The 11,601-nt window shown below is 48.7% G+C and overlaps 1 protein-coding gene across 2 annotated transcripts; it reads right to left on the reverse strand.

Annotated features, from left to right (window-relative positions):
• Positions 1-3,141: 3,141 nt before the first annotated feature.
• Positions 3,142-10,171, reverse strand: ANP32E (acidic nuclear phosphoprotein 32 family member E). 2 transcript variants are annotated; one of them, XM_042026140.1, is made up of 6 exons: positions 9,994-10,171; positions 9,345-9,467; positions 8,494-8,656; positions 7,583-7,737; positions 6,660-6,711; positions 3,142-5,813 (listed from the first exon to the last, which is right to left on the reverse strand). In XM_042026140.1, the coding sequence occupies exons 1-6, from the start codon at positions 10,051-10,053 to the stop codon at positions 5,746-5,748; spliced, it is 621 nt and encodes a 206-aa protein (XP_041882074.1). In that variant the 5' UTR covers positions 10,054-10,171; the 3' UTR covers positions 3,142-5,745. The 2 variants fall into 2 exon arrangements, with proteins under 2 accessions (XP_041882074.1, XP_041881995.1); XM_042026061.1 differs by having other exon boundaries at positions 3,142-5,810; positions 9,994-10,165.
• Positions 10,172-11,601: the final 1,430 nt, after the last annotated feature.

Genomic DNA, 11,601 nt, shown 5'->3' on the forward strand with positions numbered 1-11,601 from the left:
TTTTGTCAGTGCCAAGAGTTCCCAGCTTTACTGTGTCCTGTGGTTTTCTGCTGGTTTGCTGTTGTGGCTGAACATTTACTTTTGGATTCTCCCTCATTTGTGCCAATTAAATTACAAGCAGGAGGAAAGACTTTCCTTGGCTATTTTGGGGGCTCTTTTTTTTTTTTTTTTTTTTTTTTAGTGAGACACACTCAAAGCAGAAACCGAGCATATTACGAAGGATACTATGAACTGTAATTTTAAAGTTTAAAACCAGAAGAGTATTCCCCAGGAGACCAAACTAGCTCCAGTGAGAAACCTCCCAACAGCGGTAGCAACACGAATTTCCCAGCCCCAGGCTCTGCAGAGGGACATTTTCCATGTCCTGCTTCAAGCAGCTGCTGACCCTGACTCCTTCTGTCCTATCCCATGCGTTTTGGTACCCCGGGGGAGCCGCATTCCTGACTCTCCATTTGTGCCGGTCGATCGATGAGCAAATGGAGAACACGAGTGTGCACATCTAATGTGACAGTGCAACCCCTGGCCCAACCAAGAGACTCAGAAATAGATAAAAATAATTCAAGCATCATTTTTATCTTGTAAATTCAGATCTCGTTCTTCGGTTCAGACCTTTGCAATGGGTATGACTAGTGAAACTTGTGTATTTTTAGCATGCAGCAGGTCTTGCTGCCAAAATCAACAACAGCTCTGTTTGCTGTAGAATGGGGCAGTTTTCATTCTGAGATTTCTCATTACTCCATCCTGCAGCTCAAAGGATTTTAGTTTTCTCCAAGGCCAAATTCCTGAATTCATGGGATTCCACAAGAATGTCAGCTTCCCCATTCTCACATAAAAATATAGATGAGGAAAGTTGAAAGTGAGCTGCCTGCAGGCTGGGCATTGAGAGACCCTCGGGGTTTATATCCTCAACAGTATGAGGTTTTTAAAATTAATTTCATTTGAGGGAGAATAAAGGGGGGAAAAGGGTAAGTGGTCATTACCGAATGTGTGGGAATGGCAAGGGATAGTTCTAGTAGTTCTTGGTCACATTTCATACCAAAAAAACCCTCCCTTTTTTGAAAGTCTGACCTCTGGGAGCCCCAGACCATCACTCCCCTGGCCCAGGCACCCGGGTCACAAAACTAACCCCAAAGCCCTTCAGTACTGTGGCTGGGTTGAATTAACCTGGAATTGGGCAATGGGATGTAGGGATGTAGGTGAGAAAGGGGAAGAGTTGCCTCGTAACCTGCACATGCTGCATTCCCCTGGGAAAGTAGGACCAATTTGGGGGACATTAGGAACTACATGGCAGCAGGAGCTGCCTGAAAGCACACACCTTGAAGCTCTCTTGCTACTGAGCTTAACTAGGCAATCTGAAGAATTTTATGAGGAATTTCTTCCTATTTTCACCCGGCGCGTTTGTACCAAAGCCTGGCTGAATTTACCCTTCCTCACGCGACGTTGATAACCACCTTCGGGATCACGGTTTGTATTTTTGAGTATTTTTCTCCGCTTGGATTGTGAATCACGTTGTTTTCCACCACCGGAATGAAGTTCACGCAGCCTGAGGTGAAAAGCCTCTCCTGAAGGCTGGTGGGGAGCAGAGGCTGTTTTGGGGTGGGAATGGGGCATTTCGAGGGAGAGCAGAAGCTGTTTTGCGGTGGAAATGGGGCATTTGGGGGCACTTCCCCCGCACCGCCGTCATGAGGGGCCTGAGGGGCCGTGGGCGGGGCGCCGCGCGCGCGGGAGGCGGGAAGGCGGGGGGGCGGAACTGCGGCAAATCTCAGCCAATCAGCGGCGGGGTCGCGGCTCGGCCCCTGCTGCCCGCATCTGGGGAACGCCGTGGGTCGCGGTTTCCCGCGCTCGGGGGCCCGCGCGCCCCCTCAGGCGCTTCCCTGGGGTGGGGGGAAGGCGCCCCGACCCCTGAGGAAGGAAGAGGACGGGAAGCAGCACCACTGGGAGGGGGAGATAAGGGCCGGGGAAGGAGCAAGAAGGGGTACCACAAGACAAAAGCCCCCGGAGAAGGAGGAGGAGGAAGGAGCAGGGCGGAAGAAGCGGCCCGGCCGCCCGCCGCACGGCTTCCCCTCACTGCAACAAAATGGAGGGCGGGGGGGCTGTCCAGTAGGACAGTCGGCAGGCTGGGCCGCTGCTGGACCATGGGGAGCGGCCGCATCCCTTGGTCCCTGCTCAATCCTATCCCGAGAGCCCGGGAGCGACAGGTGCCTGGCGCTGTGGCAGCAGGTGAGCTGTGTAAACAGAAGCTGGGGCAGGGAGAGCCGGTTCCACACACGTCCTGACAAGCCGAGGAGCCCATCAGCCACACCGCAGGTTTTTCGTGGCTTTGAAGATGTGCCCCGACAGCACTCGAGCTTTTTCCTCTCTCCTTTGCCATCAAAGTACCATATGACAGCCTGGTTTTACCTCACCCACCCGCACCCCCAAAGGAGGGATTTAACTTGTTTAAAGTCATCCTGAAATTCAGGTTCCCTGTTTGGCTCCAAATCCAGAGGGAAATGGGTGCACAGGGTTAGAGGCGCCAGTGTGGGGCTTCAGCTGGAACTGCAATTCTTCCCCACCCTTTAAAACTAACTAAATAAAATATCCCAGAAAGTCACCACCCATTTCTTGCCTAATTGCTCATCCAGCAGCAGAAAAGCCTGTTTGCCAAGGGCTTTCTCAAGTGCATCCAAGGGATTTTTGCCGGGAATGCTGGACTAATCCCAAGATAAAACAATGCTCTCTCTAGCTCGGGAGGAGCAGCAGGGTTTTTTTAAACATTGTTCTTGTGTGAGGAATAATTCAGCACCAGACTTGGCTCAGGCTGCCAGGCACAAGGCAGGATCTGTGAAAAGCAGATCTCAAGACTCATCCAGAGTCGGATGTTGATGACATCTGTGTTAAACTCACCTGGAAGCACTCAGGGAACCATCCAGGTTCTCCAGAACATCCTCGACTGTTACAACGTTACCAAGGACTAAAGCACCACACATCCAAATTCCATCCCCAGAAAGACACACCAATTCTGCAGGTTTCCACCCCACTTAAACGTAACAGGAAAGAAAATTCCCTCTTACTCCATTCCTTGAGAAACGTTCTATTCTCCACAGGTGGACATACCCCGAGAAGTAATCCAATACAATAGTCTCAATTTATTTGAAATAATTCGGTTTGAAAACTTTTTAATTTAAAATTTACAGCACACATGGGGAGGAAACATGTTTTGTTACAACTAAAAGTTACCAGAAGAGTGCTGCAGGGCTGTTGTCTTTAATTTAACACTGTCATGGCTTTATTCAAAACACAGTTGCACAAAATCAGTTACTCCAAAGTTTCAGGAAAGAGTCGGAGAAGGAACCGAACCACACTATATACAGACTGCCATACAAAGAGCATTAAAATAGGACAAAACCTCTACAAAATATAAAACCCACCCTGACGTATTTGCATGAAAAGACCACCCACCAAGCAAAAAAGTTTCAAAAGTTATCTGGAGGCTCTGAATTCCTCGTTAAAAAACGCTGTTGCTGCATGCCGAGCGGAGGACAAGGGACCAGGGATGGTGACACTGGGACAAACAGATTCTTGGGGAGTTGGGTTTGTGAGGGCTCAGGTTCCACGTGGTGGCTGACGCACGGCACTGCGGGTGTTTGGGAAGTGGGAAGTCTGGCCTAGGGAACTCTGTCTGGTCTCAGGAGCTGGACTCGCTTATCCAAACAAGCCCACTACCCACATAATTTTAATCCATCAAAATAGACTCTTTTTTTCCATTTAAAACTAATTTTATCTGCATCAGTAACAGTTAAGTAAAACCCTGACATGGAGGTGCTCTAACGTACACACTTATAAATAACGAGTTTCAATCTAAAGACAGTGAGCAAAAGGATGGGAAAACACTTTTTCTCTCAAAGCTGAGCACGGAGTGAGTGCCTCGCCCAGAGCCTCCAGGACATGACAGCTGTGCACTGACCCGCCCAGGACTCATCACAAACACAGGACTTGGTTGTGGCTGCAAAGGAAGTTTCACCACGACTTTTCTAATGTCTTTAGAGATATTCCTTAAAAAACACAAAGCCCAAGGAGCCAGTTGTTCCCGAGTGTGCCACTGCCCACCTGACTCCGCTTCAAGGCCGGGAAGGTTCGGCCCCGCTACACAGCTACAGGAGACACCCAGAGTTAAGGCTCTAGTTGGGGGGAAAAAACCACACACACAGGGAGTGGGGCTTTGCAGAACTTCAACCCTGCACGATCTAAACTCCACTGAAGAGCTGGAGGTCACACTGAACTAGTGTGTGAAATTCCCAAGGAACATCCACAGGGAACCAACCAGGTGATGAGGGACTGACTTGCTTAGGCCCAGGAACCTCCTTCTTCCCACCCGCAGGCTCTCCCCAGTTTCCGGCAGCTAGTGACAGCCAGGACAGATACAAAAATAAGTCTCTGGAATAAAGCTGTGTGTGATATTTGGTTCAGGACCTATGTGAGACAATGTCAGTCAGTGTGATACCGTGACTACACTGTGTGAAACCCAGATCACGCCTGAAGGAGGAATGCCGGAAGTCAAAATTTGTTTCCAACAGGAAAGATGATACATTGGGGCAGATTAGGAATTATAAAGGCTGCTAGAAAAAAAGCTTCTCTGCACATCCCCCATGCTTGCTCCTGACATGTCTCTGCAGCCACTCGATATAAACCCCCAAATATTCCCAACTGTTATACACAAACCAAGCGTTTTGCCTACAGCCAGATTTAAACAGTTTAAGAGGTGACGTGCAGAGAAGGGCCAACTTGGGTTCATCCTTCCCTTCAACAGTTCTAGGAAAGCTGGGGGGGGGGGGGGTGGAAAACAACACGCTTGGAGGAGTTACCCGTTCACTTCTGCATCAGAAATGCATATTTCATCTATTTTATACATTTTATAGCCATGAATGGTGCAGAATTCCCAGAATAACAATGCAAGAGCAAAGTGAGTGAAGGTTTAACAAAGATTTCTAGCAAAAAGGTTTAAAACTACACATAGTTACTCTGTTAATACCTGCAGTGACAATGGACTTGGGAGAAAATTTATGGATTGCAACCCTTTAAGGACCACAACTCTTTCAGTTTGCCAAAATACACCCTTGAAGGAATCTAGTGAATACTCCAAACACTGAACATTGGAGCAAGCAGGAAAACAAAAACATCTTCTGAAACGCACTGTGGCTTTACCCTGGAACACCCAAAAGAGAGAGGAGCCTTCAAAAAAATCACAGGAGTCACTTTTTTAAAAACTTAACCATGGGTGTCATCCAGTTGGGGGTTTCCAGTTGAATCCATGGAAATCTTGGCCTAGAGTCAACTGATTTAAGAGAGTGGGGAATTTGCGGCAGAACGTTTTTCTATTCAGCTTTTTTAAGTGTAAAAACTTTTAAAATCCTGAATGAAAACTCCCAGTATTAAACCCATGTGGCATGGGGTTGGATTCAGGGCTAACAATGACCAACACAGCAAGATTGTACGAAATTAAAGAGCTCCAAAGAAAAGTCTGGGGGGGGGGAATTTGCCAATGGCTTCAGTGATTATAGGGCTGAAAATTGTTCTCTACAGAAGGTTCCCTATGGGCTACCAGAGCTTATCTGGAATGATAAAAAGGGGCAGGAATAGTAAAACCACACTTCTGCTATAAAAAGTTAACATAGGATTTCTGTCAGGACATCTATGGTACATGGACATACAGAGCTGCATAATCACTATTGCGTCTTCCATAACTGGAGAGTCTGGTCCTGCAAATTAATCTTCCTCTTCCTCACCTTCATCCTCGGGCTCTCGTTTCCTCTTCTCCCCTCGGACGCCCTCTGCTAAGGAGAGAGGGATGCACACAGCCCATTACGCTCTGCCCACACAGCACCCAACAGCCCGGTGATGGCAGCGGGGAGCGTGTGCGGTGCAGACGCGTTCCTGGCGGAACATCCCTGCGTGACCAGCACCAGGATCCTGCACAACATCCCCGAGTTTTTCTGCAGGGAAAGGCCGGGCTCGGGTGGAGCGCTGTGCGCTCTGCTGGCGGGAGCCCGCAGTGCAACGCCGCCCCCTCCAACCCGTGAATTCCCCAGCAGCCGTTCCCTGGCCAATGGCCCACCCTGACTCCAGGGCTGCATTTGTACTAAGTGAAGAATCCGCACTGCTCCCTCAGAATTCCCGTTTTTACAAGTGGAAAATCCAGCTCCCAAACCTGCTCCACTGAGCCCAGCATGTGGAGGAGATGGGAGCTCAGCTGGGGACAAATTCTGGGATTTGTCTTTACAGAGACATGGAATTTTTGATGAAAACTCTTATTAAAAAATACTCCAGTAAGCCACTTCTTGCAAACAGAACTTTGTTCCTGTAGTAGAATTGCTTATGGAGAAGCCACTTTCAGCTGGATAAAGGGAAAGCTCCAGCTGCTCCTGGCTGTCAGGCTTTGCCAGCAGAGACTCTGGTGCACTTGAGAGATATTTTCAAGGTATGTGAATAATAAGATGCACAGCAGAGTCCCGCTCCTCTCTGCATGCCTAAGAGACAATGTCTTTCCTTTCAGAAAACTGTTGTTTCTTCTTCACTTTTACTTTACTTTTATTTTTTGTGTTAACACACATGTCCCAACCCTACAAAGAATTATAAAGAATTGATTGTTTCAGTCACAACTTGAATACTTAAGCACTTACCTTCTTCCTCCTCATCACCTCCTTCAACATAGTCATCATCATCCTCTTCATCCTGTACAAAAATTGGGAGACATTTTTACAATTGCTGTTTATCAAAGTCTTGCTTCCATGATGATCCCAAGCAGAAATCCAGGAATTCCCTGCACTTTCCCCACCAGGGCATCAGTCAGCCCCAGAGTCTCATTTCTTTGCTTTTCTCCACTGTTCACTGCCTTAAGCCAGCTCAAGGTTATTAACAAATTAACTCTGAGACAAATGCCAGCAGCTCTAGATTTCCTTTGAACCCGCAGTCAGTAAGGGCTTGGAGGAAAAAGTGTACAACAGCATCATCTTCCCAAGTTTCTGTGAAAATGAGTAAGTTGTTGTGTTGGTTTTTTTCGTCTTGTTCTAAAGCTGATAGATGAGAAATGCAAACGAATTAACAATCAGCTCCAGAGAATTCGACAAACTCAAGTCTTGTTTTTATGTCCCTCTGCTTGGTGGAATTTTATACACGGGATTGTGACAAGTCAAAATGGGAAAACAGGCCCCCGATATTTGTCCTTGGAATACTGGAATTAAACCCACTCCGCATTAACTCCAACAGGAAGCAAACTCTTATCAAAGAGCCAGTACTGGCTGGCCACAGGAGCTTTTGATCCAAAACATGGGTGCTGCTGGCACACACAAACCCCACACCAGACACGCTCTCCTGTCGAGACCCTGCAGACATCAGAGAGGAGGACCTGACCAGGACCCAGGGATTTACTTCTGTCCTGTAATTTGTGTGACCAGTCTATAGCTACAAGACTCTACTCATCACCTTCTGAAAGGTGGCTGTTTTCCGTGCTCTGGGAACTGTACCAGAACTGTTTTCCATAACCACAGAACCCCACAGGAGCTTCTCTTTGCTTTCTGCATTTGGCAGAATTTACAAACTTTACCTGAATTTCTTCTTTCATCAGGTATGAAAGACCAACTTCCTCCTCCTCTTCACCTTCCCCCAAATCTGAAGCTCCATCATCTTCATCATCTTCCTCTTCATATTCTCCTGGAGGCCCAGCTTCGTTCTCATCATCATCATCATCTTCATCCCCTTCTGCAGTGAAGGACACACATATAGGCCAGAAGGTCAGTTCCATTCACTCCTCTCTGAATATAGCAGGATGGGCTGGCTCTAATAGTTTTTTTCCTGAAGGATTTGGGGATTTTTACTGTTTTTTTCTAAATCCAGGCAACACATGGGAAATGACCATAATTGTAACCAAGTTACATCTTGTCTTTTTTTCCTCTAAGAAAGACTCCCAGTGTTTTTCCATCACAAGCTTCAGGCAAAACTCTCAATGTCTGAAGGAGCTACAAATGTAAACCCCTGCCAGCAGAAGGGGCTGACAGCCAGAAGAGCCCCCTTTAAGGATTGCAACTAAGGTGGGACCAAAAGGAACTATGTATGCTTTTGGATCTAAAAATTGTATTATACTGAAGCAGGGGGCTGAAGCCATTACCAAAACCTGTAAAGTCGTAATTTTTTATTCAAAATAGCGTGCGTGTCCCCTCGCTCTGTATCACTCAGTAGCACAAAGGGCTTTACAGCTGGCAACAACTTTGAGAATATTTGTGCCTTTGCAAAAGTGTCTTTAGTCCAATTCCCTTAAGCCTAGGTGGCTTCTGCAGGACTGGAACCCTCTGATGGGAGTTTTTGCTCTGTATCAGTGCATTAATACCAAACACGCTCTGGGCTCTGCTCTTCAGGAGCACAAGCAGAATTGCACTCGTGTGCTCAGGAATTCCCTGCGCTACACTGAGACCTTTATTCCAGCATCCCATTCCTACCCCATTTGTTTCAGGAACTTACCGTCATCATCATCTTCTGAGTCTGGTGCCTCGTTGTCCTCCTGATCGAACCCATCCAGGTATGTGATCTGCTGGAGCAGCTCAAAGATGCTGTCCCTGTAGTCCTCAAGGTTTGTGATCTCACAGTTGAACAGGTCAAGGCTCTTCAAGTTCTTCAGATTTTGCTGAAAATAAATGAAAAGGTTTTTTCCCGTGGTGCTCCTGGATACAGCAGGGTCACAGCCCAAGCATAACTGCATTTACTTTGTCCTCATCCCTCATTTCTAGTCATTCTCCCTCAAAGTTCAGTCCAAGTTGCTGGCAGTGTCTGAATCCCCAATGAAGGCACTCGTGGAACAACTCCCCCACAGCTCCCGAACCCCCACACTCCCCCACAGCTTGGGGGTTGGGTTATGTGTGCAGAGCCCAGTTTTGAACAGAAACCCAAATCATCCAGAAAAACGGGCAAATGGATCACCACTGGCAGCTCCCTTCTTTGCTTCACTGTCCCACTCCCGGCTGTATCCCACCCGTGTCTGAGTCACTTCACAGTTTAATGAAAACTCATCAGACAAACACGCCTTAACGAACAAGCACAGGGAAATCAGCACAACACACCTTGGCCACTTTTTCTTCAAAAATGAAACAAGCCAAACCATCTCTGATTTGGGACATCCCATTTCCGACACAGAAGCATTTTCCAGTAGGGGGGTTACACAAGCTGTCCTATAACCGTGGCACAGAGTCCATCAGACCGGACCAACCACAAGATTGACGAACCTTTGTACCAATCCATTGCAAAAATACTAAGGGTTCTTGATAAAAAATCGTATTTATTAAATCTCCCCAGAGCCCCTCCCACTTCATACTCACAAGAGCTTCCACAGTGCCAAGATCTTTGATTTTGTTGCCACTTAGATTTAGATATGTGAGATTCGGACATCTCTCTGCAAGGACCTCCAGGCCTCCAGAAATGACGTTGTCACTCAACTCCAGCTATTGTACAGAAAAAAAGGAATTAAACAGTTGGATTTTCAGCCTTAGATTCAGCTGCATCATTGTTAATTGTTCTCCCTTTAAGAGTGTAATCACTTTTGAAGACTCACCCAAAGTAACAAGCTTTGGCTGTCAAAAAGTTCCTTTAAATTGAGAATTATAAACTGTTCCTTAAAAGTCTCACGGGTTTGGGCACCTCAGTTTTAAGTTACCAGGACTGGAGTTCACTGCCAGCAATGAGCAACCCAAGGGCCTCTTACCAAGGTCCCCTGGTCAGCAAGGCATGGCCAACCTTCACAATGTCCACAGCCAAGCAGCTACTGCCCCAAGAATCGCTGACCAAGCCCAACTCGCCATAACCAACTGGAGACACCCACAACTATTCAGATCTTAAAAATACATTTCAGAGGCCCATGAAGCACCTTCAGCGCCACACAAGTCCAACCACGAGTGCTGAAAGGTGCGACCACAGCTTGGCACCTATGAGTTTGCCGTCCCAAAGCACGGGCAGCCAGGAGATACCCACCTTCCGGAGCTTACTCAACGTGGGGAGTTTGGCCAGCGACGTCAGCTCAACATTGGCCATGCTGAGAAACTGGAGTTCCTTAAATGAGTCATTGAGCCCTTCGATTTCCCCGTTGCTGGACCGGCAGTTATCGAGCACCAACTCCGTCACCTGCAAACAGGCCAGCAAGGCACGTGTGGGTGCCACAGCAGCGAACCCCCACACTCACCTGAACCCCAACCCAGGGACTGGGCAGTGGCTGCTGGTTTGGGGCTTGATTTAAAATCAGACCAGACTTCTGCCCTGAAATCACCAACACCCACCTAATTTTAAAATTATGCAGCAGTTTCCCCTCCTCCAAGCACACATCAAACTCTGCAAAAACTGCCAGCTGACCCCAAAACTCCACCGATGGAGTACACTGGAACAGGTCCCCACAGAACCACTGCAGCCAGGGTGCATCAGCTGCCCATTACGCAGCCAACTGCTGACTTCTCCTCAGGACTCATCATTTAACTGTGCATAATCAAACTCATAAAACCAGTTTCCCTCTGAACCTAAAACCTTCCGACTCCAGATTATTTTCCCAGAGAGTCCTGGAGATTAACTGAGTTCAAATAAATAATTTCCTTGTGCCTAAGCCACTCGATAATCAATACAGGTTGCATACTTGCAGAAGCAGCAACAAGAAGCAGCCAATTATTTTAAAATTATTTTATCCAGAGTGGATCATCCACTCGGTAAAGGACAGGCACAAGGTGACTCTTCCCTTCCCTGCACACTAACAAGATTTTGGGAGTGTTGCAGACCCCCAGGGGCACGAAGCCAGCTTCCCACTACTACTTTATTTCTTTCATTAAGAAGACTCCATTATTCCATACAAACACCGAGTTTTAAGGAAAGCTGCTGGAGACAGAGCGAGGTTCCCAGCTTCGTCCCCGGCAGCCGCACGCTGGCAGCGCGAAGAGGCCTCTCCGGGCACCTGCCACCCGCAAACACGACTCGGTGGGTTAAATCAACAGTTTTGGGCAGATTTTCCCCCCAAAACCCACATGCGCCAGGTCAGGGAAAGCGAACGTCTCAGGACTTTACTCTTGGGACGAACCAGGCGCTCATTTCCTCAGGGGGAGGCCGGGAAGCGATGCTCCGGAGCCACGCGTGGGGCCGGGGAGGCGGCGGGGGCAGCGGGTGGCCCCGCCGCGCACGTGCGCTCCCGCGATTCCAGGGGCTCGGGGCTTCTTTTTTTTTTTTTTTTTTTTTTTTTTTTTTTTGGCTCCTTCCAAAGAAACGGGAAGTTGGAAGCGCGAGGGGACGCGGGAGGGCTGTGGACACCCCACGGCACGCCCGGCGGGGCGGCGGGCGCGGGAAACAAGGTTAATTATACTAATTAAAGGCGCCGAGATGAGCGACGGGCCGCGGCCGGGGCCGTCGCCATGACCTGTTTACTGCGGCCGGGGAGAGCGGCGGATTAACGTCGGGGGAAGCCGAGGCCGCCGCGCCCCCCGGGAACTTCGGGGCACCCCGAGGGAGGAGGCGGAGGGGGAACGCGGGGGGGCCGCGGGTCCCGGGGCCGCGCCGGAAGCGCCGCCCGCGCCCCGCCGGGCCCTGCGCCACGGCTGACCCAGATTC

The sequence above is a fragment of the Corvus kubaryi genome, unplaced genomic scaffold (assembly GCF_017639235.1).
Source record: "Corvus kubaryi isolate FWS band 111438036 unplaced genomic scaffold, C.kubaryi_AGA036_p1.0 119, whole genome shotgun sequence".
NCBI lineage: Eukaryota > Metazoa > Chordata > Aves > Passeriformes > Corvidae > Corvus > Corvus kubaryi.